At 39.3% G+C, this 21,201-nt stretch overlaps 1 protein-coding gene across 1 annotated transcript in view; it reads left to right on the forward strand.

The window, feature by feature from the left end:
• The window catches only part of col6a1 (collagen, type VI, alpha 1), a 29,333-nt gene extending 8,543 nt beyond the window's left edge, over positions 1-20,790 (forward strand). The window contains exons 17-35 of the mRNA XM_028472633.1: positions 820-873; positions 1,236-1,271; positions 1,351-1,413; positions 1,701-1,763; positions 3,384-3,446; positions 4,726-4,788; positions 4,938-4,988; positions 5,082-5,117; positions 5,803-5,865; positions 12,406-12,471; positions 15,330-15,365; positions 15,682-15,718; positions 15,817-15,825; positions 16,290-16,423; positions 16,698-16,795; positions 17,521-17,707; positions 17,798-17,969; positions 18,053-18,082; positions 18,209-20,790. Of these exons, the coding sequence (XP_028328434.1) occupies positions 820-873; positions 1,236-1,271; positions 1,351-1,413; positions 1,701-1,763; positions 3,384-3,446; positions 4,726-4,788; positions 4,938-4,988; positions 5,082-5,117; positions 5,803-5,865; positions 12,406-12,471; positions 15,330-15,365; positions 15,682-15,718; positions 15,817-15,825; positions 16,290-16,423; positions 16,698-16,795; positions 17,521-17,707; positions 17,798-17,969; positions 18,053-18,082; positions 18,209-18,813 (1,866 nt within the window). The 3' untranslated portion in view covers positions 18,814-20,790. The remainder of the gene's footprint in view (positions 1-819; positions 874-1,235; positions 1,272-1,350; positions 1,414-1,700; positions 1,764-3,383; positions 3,447-4,725; positions 4,789-4,937; positions 4,989-5,081; positions 5,118-5,802; positions 5,866-12,405; positions 12,472-15,329; positions 15,366-15,681; positions 15,719-15,816; positions 15,826-16,289; positions 16,424-16,697; positions 16,796-17,520; positions 17,708-17,797; positions 17,970-18,052; positions 18,083-18,208) is intronic.
• The last annotated feature ends 411 nt before the right edge of the window (positions 20,791-21,201 follow it).

The raw sequence follows: 21,201 nt of genomic DNA on the forward strand, positions 1-21,201 counted from the left end.
AGAGTCAGAACCAGGGTTGGGATCAATTATAATCATAATCGCGTACTTGATAATTAATTACATTTATGGAAAAATTATAATTGTAATTTTTTTTAAATCTGTCGATGTTGTAATCATAATTGAATTGCAATTGTGTTCAGATGACTGACTTTGTAACTGTAATTGTCATGGAAATGATATACAATTACAATTGAATTAAATGCTAACCTGGGAAACCATGCTACAGCTCTATGGCTCACACATACGTAGTATACATACAATTATTTCGATATGTTTCATATCAACTTTTTACACGACCTGTCTGTTCGCGATCATTTTGCCATTAAAGAAAAAGAAAGAAAGAAAAATAAATCTAGAGGTAGACAGAAAAAAGCCTCAGACGCCCACACCAAAAATATTTATACCAATATTTTCACGGATTAGGAAGCCTAACATGAAAAACTTATTAGATGATAAATAATATTTTTTTTTAGTGTATTTTACAGCTGATTTAAGACTTAAGTCAAATCTGACCCGTTATATCATAAGACATGCTAACAGAAAGCTAACACAAGAGGAAGGTTACGTTTTATGGGGATATTTATTAAAGCCTCAGTAATTGTGATTAATTGTAATTTAACTTTAGTAATTGAGAATGTAATTGCAATCAACTTTCAGGGGAAACATAATAATTTGAATTAGAATTGTAATGGGAAAAATGCCATCATAATTGAGTTGTAATTGAACATGGATAGTTGAAGACGTAATTAATTAACCCAACCCTGAATCCAGAATTGAGCAGGAACACAGACACATGTTTAAACATTTGTGCTTTGACAGGGTGATCGCGGGCCTCGTGGGGCGAATGGAGACAAAGGCGAGCGAGGAGACGATGTGAGTGTCACAGCTTTTGTTTGTCACCTGTAACATCAGGATTGTCAGTGTTATTACATTTCCTGATGTGTGTGTGTGTGTGTGTTCACTAACACGTTCTATCACAGTGCAATACAGTTACTGAACACATGAGAGGTGTTAAGTTCAGACATTTTGTAACTGTGCATTATATTTATCCTCATTATTCTCACTGTTTATTTATTTTTTGTTTATTTATCATCTTAGTGGCTCCCCTTGTAAATATACTTATCTATCTATGTTTTTATTTTTGTCTGTATCTAGCACCACAAGAGTTGTTTCTTAATTTTGTTGTACCTTGTGTATAAAGACAATTAAAAGCATTCTATTCTATTCTATTTCAGGGAGCACCTGGACCAGATGGAGGTCGTGGCGAGAGGGTAAATAACATTAACTGTGTGCGATTGTGCGTGAGCACCTCAGGCCTTTGTGACATACTGTATTTTGAATCCCTTGTAGGGCCAACCTGGAGAAAAGGGAGAGCAGGGATCTCGAGGAAACAGAGGTCCAAGAGGAGATGTGGTGAGTGGAGATCAGGAAAATGACGAGACGTAACGAGACTTCGTCCCTCAATGTCTCATCTCATTTATCCTGAAAGTCATGGGGATTACGCTTTGGCTCTGGGACTGAATCACATGCAGCTGAACTGACACAGGACTCATATTGTGTTTATTTTGTAACTTTATGTATGGTTCTTCAGATCTAACTGTAGTCAAACTTGACTCCATCTGCTTTGCTTTGCTTGGCCATTGTTGCTGATTTAAGTGCCTTTAGTTGCTTTTATATACATGTGTTCTTTTCTTTGCCAGGGGGAACCAGGACCCCGTGGAGAGCAAGGAAGGGAGGGCTCAACTGGCCCCAGCGGAGACCCCGTAAGACATACTCACCTTTGGTCATTTAAACAAGTTCAAACAGACCCAAACAGCAGCTTGATGCGCTGCTCGTTAGCCTGTGGGAGGGTGTTACAGGAGAAATCACAGCCACAAGTTCTACCACCCACTCTTCTGTCTCTGGAAATATTCCTTTCCTTAGACTCAGAGAGGGAACTTCCAGGCAAGCGTGCACATTTGAATGCCTGTGCATGTGCATTCATTTTTCTTGTGGAGGGGGAGTTTACTGGTCAGGAGCCTAAACAGAGGCGAACCTGCCCACCCCTCGCCGCTCCATCTCCCCTCACTCCCTCTCAGATTCAACTCCTCCCGGGAACATCCACACTCACTCTTTCCCCTCTGACTCAGTCCTTCTCTCCATCGGCTCCAGCCAAAGCCTCACTCTTAGGTTTCTTAACAAGGCACCCGGCAGTGTAAAATAATAATAATGCGTTTGGAGCATTAGCTGTGGTATAGCCTCGGTGATGTCAGAGCGTTCAAAGGATCTTTTGTGCTTTCGACTGTTCATCCTTTCCTCATCATGAGAACTCTATTAAAACTGAAACATGGAATAAGTGACATGAGGGAGGAAAGTTCAGGCTTCCACACATCCTGAGATTTTACTGCTCATTGTATAGACCCAATGATCACAAACTTAGTTTTTGACTATTAAAACCCAAGATCCAAAGACACATTTTATATTGTAAAACAAAACAAAAAACGTTGACATTGTGCACCTGTCATTAGCATGAACAAGGTGTCATGAAAGCTGTCATTAAGTGTAGTTTGTTATCCTAAGCCCTAACCCTACTTTACCCAAAATATGCCAACATAGCTCCAAAGGTGTCATATTTTAGCAAAGGACACAATGACAGCGTAATGTCAGCAATATGTATAAAACTTCAAGTAAAGTGTTACAGAATAAACTATATTTCGGGGTGTCACCAAAACACTGTGACTTTGGTTTGTTTTATATTTGTTAATACATTAATATGGTATAAATTTATGACACACAACCCAGATTTTCTCTTCATTGTGCTTTTTAGTGAAGACTGGAAGTCTGTGAGATCTGCAGTGGTCAGCGTTTATCTAAAGCAAATAAATGACTGAAATGTTTGATCCACTAATAGTGTCCATAGTGGCCAAGGCTCACGGATGTGACAGTGCATTACAGTTTGTTGTTTTGTGCCTATAGTAGGCAGGTGTTGAAAAAGTTGAACCAGTTTAATAGATTTTTATTTTATTTTTTTAAACCTTTTTTCAACCTAACCCACCTGAGTACAGTGGTGTAAAAGTGTACTAGTACAGTTTGTATTTTAAGTTTTTTTTCCTTTGGATATTTTTACAGCTGCAACAGGGGAAACTTTTACTCATAGCCTTCCAACTCCAACAGTTTTCCCCCTCCTGACTAAGACTTATGGGAATTCTAGTTGCTCAAAAGTCAATAAATCCAACTTTAAATAAGACAAATATATCCTCAAGAATTTATTCATGAATTTTGAAACAAAGTCTGATTGTCTAAAGTTTGTTGTTTTTATGGCTGAACACTGAGCAGAGCTGATTCTTTGAAGCTGTTGATGGCTGTGTTTTACGTGAATCTCATTAACAGTTTGTTTTTTCCAGGGCGAGCCTGGCAGAGCTGGGTCTCCTGGCTTCAGAGGAGACGAAGGACCCCCTGGACCAGAAGTGAGTCCAACAACACACAATCCTAGGTTTAGATGGAGGCACAAACACCTGAGCAGGGGAAGACTGGGACCAAAATTCAGCCCTGGCATTTTCTGTCCAGACCAGCCCACTACATTATCAGCAGACAGCCGGACACCATGTAGAAGCCATTATTAAGTCAGTTATGCTCAACATGTGTCTCTTTATGTTTTAATTTTAAATATTGTTCCCCCAGAAATCCTTAAAATTAAAAAAAAACTTTTAACCCCTTTTTACCATTTTGCAACTTTCTTTGCCTCATTTTTGCCCTTTTTCAAAAAGTTCTTTTCTTGCCACGTTTTTTTTGGCACTTTTGGACCATTTTTGGCCACATTTTTTACCATGTCTGCCTCCACTCACAATGCCCATCATGCCAGATGGCCAGTCCACCCCTGCACCTGAGAGGAAACCAGATGCATTTTGAATCATTTTCCAACAATGGCTGACTATGGCTTACTGTAACATACCTTTTTTCAAAGACGCATTAACTATTCATAATAAACTAGACACCATGTCATTGACTCTCTTATAGATGTTCAATGTGGGAAAGTTTTTTTCTGTGTAAGGTTGAAGTAGTAGATGTTATGTGTTGTTTTCAGTAAACAATGTCTGAATCACGACGGCACCAATTGGGCCTGTGATCCTATTTCCAAAATGAATCAAAATCCAATAATCTATTACCAACTTCAGTTATACTTATATATTGTTCTTAGCAAGATCTAAAAAAGGCTGCCAGGATTAACAATAGATGGCAGAGACTGATTGTTATAAGCAGTCCTGATTTATACCCTGGAGTCTGCAAACAAGGACCGGATTTAAAATGAAACCAGATGCTAGTTTTAGAGGCTCAAACCAGTCGTTGAAGAGACTGTCTGGCCTGACGCTGATAAACCAGCTGGATTTTACTTCGATCAAAACACATTTAATGAGATCAGTCTCACTGCACTGTTTGTGCAGGGTTGTGTTTTGCTTTCTACTTTTGCAGTGTTTAATAGACAGGCGAGTTTTCACCTTCACATCAGTGACCCGTCGTATGCGTCTGATAGAAATTCCAACTTTGTTAATTTTGGCCTCAATGCTCCTGAATCCTGAGTTCTTGGATGTTTTTTTTTTTTTGGTTAAAGTTTCATGGTGTAGTCTTGAGAGGTTTAATTGAAAGCTTGCACTCATTTCCTCATGCACATGCTCACACAGTGTCTGCTGACCAGAGCCTGCGATTCCATCGTATGTTTCTAATCTTATCATTCCTTTTGTCTCTCAGGGACCGAAAGGACCGAGAGGAATCAAAGGAGCTCCAGGAGACAGAGGCCAGATGGGGGAGAGGGTGAGTGAGGAGGACGGGGAGAAAAGACAGATGTGTGCCATCCATCAATTGTGCAGCAATAAAGTTGTTGTATGCGCGTGTGTGCATGTGCATGTGTGAGACTTACAGATGGATCCAAGAGTGTCTAAGAGTTTCTTTTTGTATATCAGGGGCCAGATGGCGTCCCAGGAAATGGCACAGCAGGCTGTCCTGGTTTCCAGGTGTGATATTCAGATGATTGAAAAGTCTTAAACAATTTATAAATGTATATATACATATATGCATATACCATTTTTTTTGTTTTGTTTTTTTAGGGTTACCCTGGACCACGTGGGGACCCTGGTGAGCCGGTGAGTTGAATTCTTGTTTTTTATTGCTTGTAAAACGTACGTGATTGAATGGGAACGATGGTTTTCATCTAACCCTTTGGAATTGTGCTTTTATTTATGTCATCCTATTTAATGAAGAAATTGTATTTAAAGCAGATAGACTAGTTCACCCTTCTGTAAACATGACGCCATAATGCAGAGGTGTCAAACTCATTTTAGTTCAGGGGCCAAATATGGACCAGTTTGATCTGAAGTGGGCCGCAGATTTTAGGTTGGGAAAAACAAAATTTTTAACATCATTTTGCCCTATTTTTCAATATCAGTTCAATTCGTATAAAAATGATTGATTTTGCTACCAATTTTTGTGTAATTGAAAGTAAATTTGTGGAATTATTTGTGAGAAATTGTAAATTTGAGAGTTCTTTCCACAATTTCCAATTCAAAATGACGGCATTCATGTGATATAAACAAAGGAAAAATGCAAGCCCCTACAAATATTGTGGAGTTTCATTAAATTGGTGAATATGAGATATCTACAACTGAATTATTTGGTAATTTACACAATAATTCATGTTTTATCTGTCATTTTTATGTTCTCCTATGGGCCGAATTGAATGCTCTGTAGTTACCCTCCATTGGTCGTAAACAATTGATTCCTCTGCTCATGCTCAGATGTGACCCTGAATATTTGCCATTTGACCCCCAGGGTGGTAAGGGATCCCCTGGACCCAAAGGAGATGATGGAGACCCTGGAGAACCAGGCACTGATGTGAGTTGGTCTCTGACTTTTTTTTTTGTCTTCTTGGAGCTGCTGCTCGACTCTTGATGCCATTTTAACGTTCCTCTTGGCAGAGATTGCCAACAGGATGTGAGTCACATGTGGAATATAATGGCCGCATTTATAAGTTTCTGTTAATGTTTCTTCGGAAGCATTGGAAGTGTGTCATAATGTGGAAAGATATCTTATCGTTGAATGGCTGCCCGTTGTTTGGTTTTAGCCTCTTTGTAAAAACTTCAGATTATGTGTCCGTCTTTTCTACTCTCAGCATCTTCTCCTGTTCTCCAACTGCAAATGCTTCATTCAGTTCATTTAAAGATATTTAGTGTGTGCGTGTGTGTGTGGTGTTTGTGTGTCGCTGGCGATGACGCCTTTGAGCTGATGCAGCTGTGTCTATGTCGTTGCCAAGGATACGAGGAAATGAGCTGAGACTGGTGTGGGAGCTGTGTCTCAGATACGGGAAGGATGTCATTTGGGACGCATCATCAGTAGCGTTCCTTTGAATCAGGGATGTTTGCCTGCCTTTTTACCACGAAACACCCTCATCAAAGGTGGTCAGCTACAGGGTGATCAAGTCTGAGCTTGCATCCCATAACTGTTTCCCACTCTCTCCTATGTGTCACCATATTTATTGCAAAAGCAGCAACTCCTAAAATGAGCTACAAAATAAAAATATATCGATATAGGCGATATTGTAATTTTCTATATCACTAATAAAGAAATTGCGATGTATCCTTACTCCCTATGTGTTGCCCAGGCACAGAGACACCCAATCACTTCAGTGTTTTTTACTACTTCTTTACTGATGATTTTTAACCTTGAAGATTACATGACACCCAAAAAGCTAAACACTTATCTTCATCCTTTTTTCTGAGGGGCTAACAAAGGTGGGACGATATATCGTGTAGCAAAATATTGCGATAATAAAATGTTGCAAGATCTATCATCGAGGATACAGGTGGTATCAAGAGAGCAGAGGGTTGTAAGGAAAATATATTTCTTTAATTTTATATTCCTATTGAATTGAAAAGGTCACACCCAGAGTTAGTGAGTATTTAATTATGTTGAGAAGTAAAGTCACATAAAAGTACAGTTATTTTTTCCAACTACAGTTTTTTTCATCCTCTCCCAAAAATATGGTATCTATTATTGTTTATCGTATCGTACCATGAACTCAGTGTATTGCCCACCCCTAGGAGGTAAGCAATAAGACTTTTCACACTTTCGGAAATCTCGCTCTCGTTCAGTTCTCGCGCATGAGGTCAAAGGTCAAGAAGGATAAACTCGCCTTGGCTGACAGCGAGTCTGGAGCGTTGATTCTTTGAAAGAGTTTTTGCGAAAACGTGGTATCGGTCTCTAAGGTAGAAATGCCGAGTTAGCTGCTAAAGCTAATGCTGCACACGAGCTGAAAATTCAGATTATTCCTGGCTTTTTAAACAGTGATCAATCAGCTGATCAGTGCGGTTTCATTTACTGACCCGTCCATCCTGTGCACTTTCTTCAAATTTTATAATTGAATTGAAATAATGTCTTAATAAAAATAATCATGGACCTGGTTAGTGAATGGTGGACCTCGTCAAATTTACCTTGTGAGAACTCATACTGTCCTATTCACACTATGTCTCATCAATAATAAAACTCAAAGACACTGTACAGTTGTAAAAACAACTACACAAGTTAAAAAATGAAACTAAAAATAATAAAGGTATATACAGAAAACACATAACAATCACCAGTTAAAAGCTTGGGAGAAGGAGTGTGGAAACAGGTGGTGTGTCGCTTTGATACTGCTGCTCCCATCGCTTTTTAAAAGTGCTCGAATAGGGCAGAAAGTGGCATCAGCGGAAAACCCTGGTCCCCCCTCAAGTTTGAATATGTGCAATATGACTAATATAAACACTATTAAAACACTAAAGATCTCTGGACTAAAATTACAGACGCTGTTAGGTTGGAAATATCAACAAAGCGAACGTGAAGTCAAGTGTCTTTCAAAAGACACGTTGGTAATAGGAGTAGGATTTCCTGCCTTTGGTATTAGTAGTATTTCATGTTCTCTTTCTAATCTCATCAGTTCACAACAAACAGTCACAGCCTCCCACAGATGCTTGTTTAAATGAAGATTTTTCAACATTTGAGGCAAATCAACTTCTCAAATTTATTGCTCTGCTTCTCAAATCACGGTCATTATCCTGCAGAAAGAAGCCACTACCCACAGATACCAGGGTAGGAATAGCAACAATGCTAAGTTGGATATAGCACATGGCATAAATTTTTGATCATGGTGAGGCCTGAGAATTTTGAGATTTCCTACTCGTTAATCACAGTTTTACTTATTTTTCCATCTTTTGCCAGTAAATGTTTTGCTTATGAGAATTCCACGTTGAGGGAAAAATGTTAAACGTTGAACCTCATTATTGAAAGTAAGGAGGAGTATGCTGACTCGGCAGATAAACTAGGGTCACTGAAATTCCTGCCGTAGTTAAAGACGGCCATGAAAGGAATGAATCGGTATGAGTCTGTACAGATGCATGAGTTTGTCTGGGTGCCAATGCCACAGGCTCCAACAATGTGCATGGAAGAGCATCCGAACGTGATGATGAAGATTATGGTGATCTTTTTTTCTCCAACATGTCACAGAATAACAAAGACATACTTAAATAGAGTGGGTATAAGTCTTAACTTGTTATAACCAACGATGTCCCGATCCGTTATTGATATCAGATATTTGTCCGATATCAACAACAACAAAAAAAAGGCTATATAACATTATTAGAGTATATCGGCCTGCATCTAAAATATCCAATATATTATATAAATTGTTTTTATTGGAATGATTGAGGTAATTTTTTAGGGTCTTCTTATTTATTTTTTATTTATTCTATTCAGTTGTAGAAAAATCTTATGTTTAAGGTCAAAATGTATCGAACCCACTGGTTAATAATAAATGGGTCAGTTTTTCTCATACCTTCAGTCGCCGACTTTTGTTCTCTTTTCGATTAATATCACTTGATCAAGCCTTTTCTAACATTCCAAGCTACAAAACAGGTAATAATTGTATGTTTGATTCGTGCTGATATCGTATTGGATTGATATATGTATCGACAACACACAGGGTCGCAATATCGGCATCGTATTGGAAGTGAAAAGGTTGTATCGGGATACCCCGTTGTTATAACCTAGCCATGACCATGGGTGGATGAAAAAGGTGGCATCACAGTTGCATTGAAAATACTATTATTAGTATTTGCAGTATTTTCTGGATAAACAAATGTAATCTATGGAGGCCCCACTTGCATTTAGCAAGGCTTAAAATAAGTGCTGCAAATGTTTCTGTTGCAGATACAACAACACACATCAGCGGTGTGAAGTCCACATCTCAACGGCTCAGTTAGCAGAGTAGAGACCTCCACAATATTAGGCAGGCAGTCATAATGTTATTACTCCAAGTTCCTGAAACCAGCAGCAGCAGAACAGCCTATTCTTTTTCAATAACCGTTCAAAACAAGGGTCAACCACAAACCTTGGCTTTAAAAGATAAATCTGCGCCTGAGCACAGCCAAAACTCTGACTTTCCCCTGCGAGGTTGAAGTGGAAACAACAAGCTGAGTTTTATGAGAAGTTTTGGTACTAAAAACTAGAGAGGTACACTAGCACATCATCATCATAAACTGGTAACAACTTGTGGTATTTGAGTTTTTCCTCTGCATTCTATTTCTATAGATAGACACTGCTTATTATTAGTAAATGTTTTAATAGAAAGTGCATGTTTGTGAGCTTATACTATTTGGTTTCATCAAACACCCACACTGACAGAGTAAAACAGCAGAGCAGTTGTTCCCTGTGGCCAAATGGATTAAGCATTTGAAACCGAGTGATTTATATTATTGTCTCAGTTAGTGGAAAAAATGTGTGGCAAACTGAAGAGGCTTCAAAGAGGACTTTTATTTTACGGCTATATAGTAAAATCAGTGTGACCGTACACTCGCGTTAGTCAGACACGCCTCCTGTGTGCCCTCATCATAGTTTTCCACTTCAATTATCCACTATAAACTACCTCTTGGCAGTTGTAAAGTGGAATAGTATTTATTTAATTTTTTTTTCAAATTTTGTCTTCTCATCTCAAACAAGTATTGAATCCAGACAGAAAAGTGACTTATTTTTAGATCACTCACATAGACACAAGGTAGGATCTGTAATTGTACATGTGCACATAGTGGAACAGTCTGACAGGCTCTCCATCCTGCTTTCTGCTTTTCTCAAAATCTGGCCGTGATTATCTAAACAGAATTATTTTTTTTGTTTCCACAAACAATCAGAACACAATTGCCTACTGTTTCAGGCTTTACAGGAAAGAACAAATTGTCATTTAACTGGAAACTAAAAACATTTCCAGTGCCACCGGCCACAGTGTGCTGTTTTTTTTATTTTTTTTTTATTTTTTTCCAGCCATTGGATGCAGATTGTTTGAATATTTTCACACTGTATAGGCATGCAGTTTGTAGCCTGCTCATTCTCTGACCCAGAGGGGACAGCAGGTTTAAGGCTGGGGTGTGTCAAAGGAGATGAAGATGGACCTTTTGACTTTTACCCCCATTTTTAAGAGTCAAGCTAAGACTCTGCGGAATGATAAAGACGTGCGTTCGACTGAGTACAAGCAACAGCCACATGTGAGCTGTGGGTCATCAACAGTGGTGCCATGAAGTCATGGCTCCAATGTGTGTTTGAATGCATGCATGTGTGTGTGGTTGTGAAGGATGGAGACCATGTTCTTTACTTTAGTGCGTTTGAAGTTGAGAATCTACAGTAATTGAAACCACATGTGTTGTATGTACTGTATATATTTCTGTGTGTGTGTGTGCGTGTGCGTGTGTGTGAGTGAGGGTCTAAATTCAAGGTCAGGTTGTGTGTGTCTCTGTGTGTGTGTGTGCGTTAAAAGCCAGGTGGTTGGCATTACTCTCTCTCTCTCTCTCCCTCTACATTCGTATCTATTTCATAGGTATAGATTCATTTGGTGTCGATCTGTGGTTGGTGCAAGTCAGCATCAGATTAAAAGTTAAACTGATTTATCATAAATAAAGTGAAAGTAAAGTTAGCTTGTCTCTTTAAACTTCAGTGCTTCCCATGAATAAAAAAATGCATCAAAACGCTGATTAGCTTAGTCGTTCGTTCATTTTTTTTGTTGCGAGTTTCCTTTTAACTGTAAGTGGAATCAATGCTATGTCTGAGACTTCAAAATAAGTTTGCAAATGAGAAATATTAATCGTTAAAAAGAATTAGATGCAGTTTAGGCTCCTGTGGTTGGTTGGTTCACACTTACTGCCAAAAAGCACATTTAGTATTTGATCAGAGGCTCCCACCGACTAAAATAAAGCATTATTAGTCCGGCCAAAATCTTAATATTATTGAGGATTTCACTTTAACTGGAATGAAGGAAAAATTCCTTTGTGTTGTAATAAATATAAATGTAAGAAACAGCTGTTTCTTGTCAATCTGCAGCTTTTCTGGACATTTTTCGGGTGTTTGGTCACTCTGTGTCGTCTCTGGTCTTAATTTGCCATTTTGCATGGGGGTGTGAAGTGAACAAAAATTCTCCTCAGCTGCTTGTTTGCTGCCCTCAGTTCTTCAAAGTAAATAACTGTGACTGTGGGAACTTAAAACCTACGGGTGATTTCCCTTCATTGATGTGCACTGTCAAGTATTTTATCCTCTGCTCTTTTTGAGTCAAAGCAGCTGGTTTGTGGTTCTACTAATAGAATATCAAAGATGTCTTAGTCTGAAGTGCAGTGAAACGAACAATGAGGCTTCACTAGTTTGCTCTCTGCACAGTAGTTATACGTGTATAGCAAAATTTCCTTTTGTGTGGATGAGAAGAAATTCACTTTGCATGTTTCACCACTTTTTTTTCTGCTCTGAGGTCAAACAACAGACGGATGGTCAGTACAAGTTTTTTTGGTTTTGGCAGAATGTGTCTCTCCATCATCGAAAGAAAAATAATCTCATTATTTCCAGTTGTGTTCCACTTCAGTGACATAAACTCCCAGATTATATACTGGAAAATCCAGCCCAGAAGCTGTAATAATAGTTTTGTGCAGCACTATATGAAATAATGTATGTATTTCTTATATATACTGTATATATATATATATATATATAATTTTATTTTTTTTGGTTTGCTGTCATTGAAATCTTTTCAGTTTTTTGCCTCAATGAAATATGAGCAACCCTAGGCCAACCTCTCCCCTGCAGTCATGATAAGATATTTCAATTTGTAACACACACACACACACACACACACACACACACACACACACACACACACACACACACACACACACACACACCTAGAGGACACAAATCAGTCAGCCTGTCACAGGAAACTATTATTGAGGTCTCCAGATTACTGGTTGGTCATACAGCTGCATACATTTAGACTGAGTACTGTTTAAACATTTGAGGGAAATAGTTCTGGTTTGTTTGTACCATATGTGAAACTAAATGAGCTCAGTCCTCTTTTCTTTTTGAATCTTACAGAACAGAGAACCTGGAAGTCCTGGAACCAAAGGGGCCAAAGGTCACAGAGGGCCCGACGGCAAACCAGTAAGAGCGGCCACATGTGTTTGTGCTTGTATGTGTGTAAGCATGCCATTGTGTTCAATGTTAGTATGCATGTGCATGAAAGCTGAAATGGTCCAATCAGGCAACTTTCTCACTTCGATGACTTATATACATCAGTTTTTTTTCTTTTTTTTACCTCCTTCAATCAGACAATATTTATATATTTGTTTGTCTGTGTTACAATTTAGCAGGCTTATGTCAAAAGTATAAAAGATTTTGACACAATTTTAACCAAATTACGCCATTGAACATTCCATCGAACTGGAGGGGATCCAGATCCATATACTGTATACCAAGTCCTTATCTGTCATCATTGGCAAAGTTTCAAAAGTTCATATCTCTGTTCGTCAATGAACAATCTTTATGAAATTTGGCTCAGTTATGTCGAGTTGGTTGCTCAATTACTTCACCAAGTTTCATTCCGAATGGATCTGGATTGTGCATTTTATCACGATTTTTCAAAAAGGATATTATAGGATATAATAAATAAAAAAATAAATGAATAGGGACGATACAATTTTACAGAGTAACAATAGTCTGAACGTATGTTTTGTAGAGGTTAGATCGGGCCCAAAAAAATCCAGCCCGACCCATTAACTTAAGTTGTAGGCCTTGCATGGCAGTTCTGTCCCACTGGTGTGTGAATGTGAGAGTGATTGGGTGAATGAGCTGATATGTAAAGCGCTTTGAGACTGCTTCAGTGTGGTGATAAAGCGCTATATAAAATCAAGTCCATTTGCCATTTTATTGAACGTATTGCTGTTGGTAGATTAGAAGTGCGGTGCGTCGTGCAGCGAGGAGGGAGGGGCGGGGCGCTCACACACACTCACCGCAGCCCAAATGGTTTTGTAATGATGTGACTTGAGCCGTTATCACAGTTTTACAGGCTTTGATGGAGGTCGTAGTAACACGCCAAAAATAAACAAACACACAAAGAACCATCTTACACCGTCACACACTCACACTACCGTGGGAACAGAATTGTTCACTAGTCTTTTCCCACTTACGCCCGCCCTTTCCCCAGCCTCCCAGCCAATTGACACTCAGAACACATGTAAAGACACACATTGGCAGAGAAAGCTGCACGTAACCATGATGCCTTCTTTGCCATGGGAAATCTCAGTATCAGTTAACCACTGAATACACACAAGTGGAACATAACCAGAACATAGAACCCAGTCCGTTGCAGCATTGCAGACCAGACCGGGCGGCCTGTGCGTGGAGCGCAGACCTGACTGAAGCACGCAATCATATTTGTTCCCTGTGCTCCAGCAGCAAGAGCAAAATCAGCAAATAACATTCAGTGAACGTGAACGCTGAACAACAAAACGCAACACAACGTCGTCAGTATCCTGTCTCATTACTAGCAGATATCCCTTTAGAAATGATACCACAACAATATAGAAGTGTTTTTCTGTTTATTAAAAAATAACATTATTATCATGGGAAAATGAGGCCCGAGCCCAGCTCAAACTCGGGTCGGGCTTGGCTAAATTCCACCTCTTGTCCCTAGTTGGCTTTAAATGTCCTAGTTGGCCTAAAATGTAAAGACGCCAAAATGACATACAGTTATCACAACGCTATAAGAATAAAAGTTAGTAAAATTGTAATTGAAATTTAGTAAATGAGAACGTATTTGTAATTGATTTTCATGGAAAAAAACAATAATTCTAATTTATTTGTAATTGGAAAAAAAAATCTGGTTTCCGTAATCATAATTGAATTGTAATTGACATGGATAATTGTAATTGTAATTGAAAAATATAATTAACCCCATACATTTGGACCTGCTGTATCATTATTACTAAGGATATACATTTATTCAAAGTTTAAAGTGTGAGTAATCGTGGTACTATGATCAGGATGACTGATCCAGATAACTTAATATCTGGCATAAAGGATATTTGGCTCTTGGTGGAAGTTTTGCACCCTCTGAATAATATTGTATGTTTTTAAATGCCATTCATCCATTTTCCAACCCTTGGTCGGGTTTTTTTCAAATATTTTGACCTGAACTAACCTGAGTTTGAGTCCTCTGATTCAGAGCAAACATGTGTATAGCAGAACTGCTGAGCTTGTCCACAGAGGGTTCCTCTGACCCCGTAGACGTTCAGTTAGTGAGGTAACATGAATAAAACACAGAACTCAACCACCCACCAAACCACATGCCAATACATTGGCATCTGTGAGCTTGGCTGTGTGTGTAGGAAAATCCTGTTATTCCCAGATCTTTCACCAACTGTGGAAAAAAAAAAAGCTTGTGGTATTCAAAAGGAAAAAAAGTTGAACAAAAAAAAAAGGCAGAATCGTTACAAGAAACCCTCAGTCTGAGCGTTTAGAGTTCGTCACACTGCCTCCTCCCTTCTTCTCTGTTCTCATGTCCCTCCTGCCTTTCTTAGTATGAGTGTTTACGTCATGCTCTGAGGACATTTTCTTTCCTCTACTATTAACAACTGTCTCTTTCTCTCCATTTGTTGCTGTACTTCTTGCTGCCTCTATGTGTGCCATGATTTCCGCAAAGACTGCTCAGAAGAAGACTCATAAACTAATTTTAATGTCAGTTAAAGAAAAACAGATGCTGTCATTGCAGTCGAGTGTAAAATGCTAAATCCATAGCAGCAAAATATTTGTAGGATTCAAATTTTACTGCATAGTGATAACCATGCGCACCAATGTGTGGGTGTGCGGAAGTGGGTTCAGGCGCAGGACTGAAGGTTTTAAATCAAACCATCATCAAGGGGGAAAAACTCCAGTAACAAATCAAAGCAGATGCATCTAACCCAAACACATACATCATTTCATCTGTCTGTGTCTTATTTATTTCATTATTTTTCTTCTAGGGACTTCCTGGGCCTCCTGGACCAGCAGGAACTGATGTAAGTATATCAAAAAGTCAAATGAACCCATTTAACCTGAAACCTTGCCCTCATTTTAACCTTAAACACCACAGACGTTATTCCCCCTCAGGACAAAGAGAGGTTTTTAATGTGGCATTGATACTGTATATTCAAGCTGAAAGCACACATCCAATTTCCTGAGCCCCCACACTCTCAATCTGTGACTTCCAAGTCAAAAATCACCATCGTCTTGTTTTCTTTTCTGTTTGGAGCAGCTTGGAGCAATCTAGGAGCCAGTCGTGTGTTGTGATTAGCGTCATGCAATGTCTAAAGTATATTCACCCTCTCTCTTCAGGAATGCGAAATTCTGGATATCATCATGAAGCTCTGCTGTAAGTTTAACATTATCTTTAAACACCTGCTAATAGCAATCATTTTTTACACGTATATAACCTTTTGTATTTGTCCCTTTCTCCTGATTGACTCTCAGCTTGCTGCGGTGAGTTTTTATTCATTATCAAGACTTTTTTTGTCTTAAGTACCCCCTTTCTGTATCCAAGGACCCCCTTTGTCCGACTATAATATTTTGCTCAGAATACTATGAAAAAAAACTCTAGCGCACAATGATAGAATGAATTAGTGATAATAACACAATAATCGCATTTTGTAAATAAGTGGAATGTAACAGTGTTTAGTGCCTACAGTTTTTATCATTTCCTGTCATCTGGTGTGGGACCTTGTATTTTCAGTTCATGTTCTTATCAAGATTTTCTCCATCATCATTATTGGAATATCATTTTAAACAAAAATAAACATTGTAAACCCCATTTTTTTAATGCTTGCATTTGTAAATTTTCATCTCTTTCTCTCTCTCTCTCTCCCAAGTACCCCCTGTAGTGCCATTGTGTACCCCCATTTGAGAACCACTGTTCTAGATTGATTATGAATCTTTTGTCTCTTTAGAGTGCAAGTGTGCATCCGTAGACCTGGCGTTCATCGTGGACAGCTCAGAAAGTATCGGTGCCACAAACTTTGCTCTCGCTAAAGACTTTATCATCGCAGTCGTAGACAGACTGATCAAGGACCACCAAGTCAAGGTATAGGAACAAAACTTTATTATGTTATTCAAGATATTTTGACTGTTAAAGCTGTTTTTAAGTCAAGCTGTTATTAGGAACTGAATGAAACACACTTTCTTGTGTTTTTGAAGCGGATGTTTATGTCTCTACAGTGACTCTCCTCTTCCACTTTGGGTGTAATTAGTCAGAATGGGTGCGACACACAAATGTTGAGAGAGGAAAGCACATGCCGGTAGCCATGACACACACAGACCAAAAACACGAAGTCATCAGCAACTGTTTTTCTTTCCAGTTTGCACTGAACGAGTCCACAGTGAGCGTCGTCCAGTACAGCGGCTCCAGAGCCCAGGAGGCTGTCAAACTGACCAAGAGCCTTGCCGAATTCAAACAGTGAGTTCACACACAATACATACTGGAAAGATCTGCCTCTTCAACACACCCTCCAGTCTTTTTCTACACGAAATTAATCAAATGATTGGATAACTTCAATACAGAAGAGCAGAAAGTGCCTGTTCTTTAGTATGCAAGGTGTGTTTAGATTTCACGTCCTTCACTGCAAGGTTAAGGTTAACTTTAACAAAGCACTTGCATATTTGCTCTATTGCTTATATTTCTATGTTTTGTGCAGAGAAGATCCTTTATAGTATCACTAATGGATAACATCACTGCCTTACAGTGCAAGGGTAGTTGGTTGGAAACAGTAACAGGCTAGAATCTAGAATCTCTGTGAGGGAAAAAACCTGCACTTAATAGAATATTATCTGATATTATCATGTGAATAATGTCCTTTGATGAATTAGTGTATTCCCAGAGCTCAGATGTAGCCTTCTGGAAAGCTGTATATAAGCAGAAACAGAAGTACAAAGTCCAATGTTATTGGAAGAGTGGCTCTCCTCTTCCTATCATATACACTTAAAACGAGCAGGTTTTGGGACAACTCATATCACCATTTGACCTTTTCATCAAATATTGTTTTATATCATTCACTAGCAACTTGCCTGTACATAAAAGGAGTCAGCCGAACAGAAGACTTCTGAATCTATCTAGTTTTTGTTTCATAAATAAGGCGTTTGATATGGAATATATTTTATTCATAAGTGTGTCCTTTTGTGCAGATCGATACGAGACTTGCGCTGGTTGGCTGAGGCCACGTACACTGGGGAGGCCCTGGAGTACGCTCTGAAAAATACAATTGGCGAAATGAGGAAGGAGAACAAAGTCGTTCTGGTTCTCACTGACGGACGCTCAGATATTTCCAGGGACAAGAGTCCTCTCAATGCGCTGTGTAAAAAAAACATTCAGGTGGATGTTCATCTACAAACACTAATAAAACAATAAACGTGCCTCGGTCCGAAACAGCCTATATATATATTTTTAACCTTATATCCACAGGTGGTCGGTTTGGGACTGACAGATAACTTTGGCCGTGAGCCCAACGATGAGCAGATTGGCTTTATGTTGTGTAGAAGTGACCCCAAACCAGGTGTTCCCATCGTGTTGGACAACTTTGCAGAGCTGTTGAATGATAACGTCCTTCAGAACGTTACTGGCCATATCTGTCAAGGTGTGTTCCAACCCAACACACACACATGTTGACACATTAGTTACTGACATGTTGCTAATATCTTGTATTGTTCCCTCATCCAGCAAAGAAATGCCCAGACTACAAGTGTCCCAGTAAGTCTACAGTTCAACTAGTATTCAAATTTGCATTTTTGCAATCATTGCATCATTGCAAACATTGAGAGACCCTCACGGAGCAGCAGCTCACCACGTGTTTGGTTTGTCTTGTTTTTTTTGCAGTCACCTTTTCTGAAAGCACTGATATTTTACTGATGATGGACAGCTCTGCCAGCGTAGGCCAAAAAAGCTTCGAGACCAGCAAAACCTTTGTCCAGCAACTGGCCGAACGTTTCCTGACTGCCGAGAAGCAGCGCGGCGCCACAGTCAAAGTGGGCGTGGCCCAGTACAGTCGCTCTGCCCGAATGGAGCAAGCTCTGACGACAAACCTAACCGAGTTATCCTCTAGGATTAAAGAATCGAGCTTCCAAAATGATGGCACCGACGTGTTGGGCGCCATGGAGTTTGCCAAAAGGAACTTACGTGGCCGCGGGGACGCATCGGGGGGCAAGAAGAAGCTGGTGCTGTTCTCCGACGGCCGGTCTCAGGGCGTCACCGAGGCCGTGCTGGAGAAGCGTGTTCGCGAGATGGCGGAAGCCAGGATTGAGCTGTTTGTCATCTCTGCTGGCAGCCAGGTCAGCGAGGCCAACCTGCGCACGCTGGTCAGCAGAGGCCGTCAGGACGACATCACCAACGCTCAACGCCACCTGTTCCGAGTCCCAGATTATCCGTCCTTGTTACGCGGTATCTTCCACCAAACCGTCTCCCGCAGGGTTTCCTTGCCCTAAACGCAGGGATCAATTGAACAGGACCAACACGCTTTTGATTTTTTAGTCCCAATGTAAGAATATTCAATTCCACTCATTTATTTCATACACTGTGTTCAAGTAACATTTTCCAAAGGCGAACTAATAGTCCGGTTGCCAAACCCTAATTTTCATGTAAACCTTGCAAAAAAAAACCCAAGCAGGTTATGACTGATTCTGGATAGAGGAAGTTCCATAGAATCAGAATCTGGATAATGCCAAGCTGGCATCATTGAGGGTTTTGAGAAAATCAAGATGGCCGCCAAAAATACCAAAATCTATAATTGGTCCTAATTTGGTCAATTCTTGACAGATATGGTCGTGCAATATATCAAATGTTAGGTTCTCGAAGTCAAAGAATTAATTTATGACAATAAAAAAGTTGTAGAAATTATTGTTTGACTTCCTGGTTTGAAATTGTGTCATTATGTTGTTGTTCTTAAATAATAAAACCCTGTTGCCATGTAAATGTCATCTACTCAATAAAGATAACGTTGTAGTGCTGTAAAACATACCATGTTTATGTACTCAAATTTCCTTCTATGTGTACCAAAATTGTTTATTACTGGCGAAAACTCAATAAAATGATTACCTACAACCTTGTGGTTGTCGCAAATGACCTCAAAAATCCTATATTTGATATCTTACGCGACATTACCGTATAACAACTGATCAAATTAGGACCAAAATTATAGATTTGAGTATTTTTGGTGGCCATCTTGGACACCATCTTGAATTTCTCAAAACCCTCAATGATGCCAGCTTGACATCATTCAAATTCCAATTCTGTGGAACCTCCCCTAAAAAAAAATCAATCATAACCTGCTTGGTGGATATTTTTTGCAATGTTCACACTGTGGCTGCTGGACTATAATGGTCACAAAAAGACAAATGATTGTGTGGACGTAAAAATGTAAATACACTCACCCTGAAGCTTTTTTACTCTGAGTTGAGCCTCTAATATAAACCATGTCTGACTGTGTTTGAATCCCAATCCCTTTGTTAGGATTCTTTAACCATATGAAGCTCAAAGCTTCAAAGTTTTCAGTGCTTTGTGTTATACTGTGTGTCTGAAGGCGCTGCTGCCTTGGAGGATAAACTCAGGGTGAAAAAAGGTTCAGATTCCACATGATTCCCCTTCAAGTCCTGCAGAGTCATCAAGTCGGGCCTCATAAGAATATTTCCCAGTTTGATCGGTTTTTAGTCTCACTTCAGCTCAGCTGTGAGGGTTAAAAGAGGCTTTCTGTCTCTCCAGGACTAGAGCTCCCCTACTGTTGGAAAATTTTGTTAAGGATTTATCGTCGGTATCTGTAGCTCCCCATTAATTAAAGTCTAGTCAGATGTCATACCTTCGAAACGTGGGTGATTAACTCCAGCTGCATACTGAATAGATGCAGAGTCATTGGTAGTTTCTTCTTTCATCTTGATTACTTTTATTAGTCAGATAACATGAAGGTGATTTTAGGTTCACGCGTATTTCTCTCACATCTTTTCCCCCCTGATATCACCTTAAGGCTGTATTAGATCACCAAAAACTGGAGGCTAGAATAGAGACCTTCATTCCTTCACCTGTTAGTAATGAGGAGTCAACAGCTGGACTCAATGTGTGTGCGTGTGTGTGTTGGTGAGCCAGGCCATAGCTGTAAGTGGACCATTATTTACATGTCGGATCTTTATGTTTAGCCTTGAGCGCTCGTTCCATAAACAGTGTTGCCGAGGTCATTGGTTCAAGTGACAAAATGACAGAAACCTGCCAAGTTTCTCTGCTGAAGCTGTAGTTACACACATACACACACACCCTTTAAATTCTTCCTTATTTTTTGTTTTTTTGTGGCTCACTCACTAAGCTGTCATTTTAACTGTGGTGCTATGAGTTGTAATGCATCAGGTGTTTTTACTGTGGATGCACAGTCTCAGTCGTGTTATAAGAGCTCCTTCAATAAAGGTTGCTACACCAAAGTGTTTCAATGTCTTTATTTAATCCGAAAACATCCACACGGACACAAATCTACAAACGGTGAGCTAGCGTTTCTATTTCATTTTAGAACAGTGAGTTACAATTACACTGTTGATCTAGTGCAGCATATTTTTTTATTGAATGGAAACAGAATAGTAGGGCTGGGCAAAAAAATCCATTTAATCGATTAATCGAATTTGTAGATAAAAATGATTTTTATTTTGCAAATTCGAGTTTTTAAAAAAATTTTATATATGTTTTTTTTTTGTTTTTGTTTTTCCCACCACAGTTTTTTCAGACTTTTTTGTGTTCCGATGTGAGCCAACCCCCACTTTGTTTACATGTGTTTACCCTTTGAGGAGGCTATGTGTGTGCCACAGGCATGATACGTTTTTTATTTGCACTATGCTGAG

This window comes from Gouania willdenowi, chromosome 17 (assembly GCF_900634775.1).
Source record: "Gouania willdenowi chromosome 17, fGouWil2.1, whole genome shotgun sequence".
NCBI classification, from domain to species: domain Eukaryota; kingdom Metazoa; phylum Chordata; class Actinopteri; order Blenniiformes; family Gobiesocidae; genus Gouania; species Gouania willdenowi.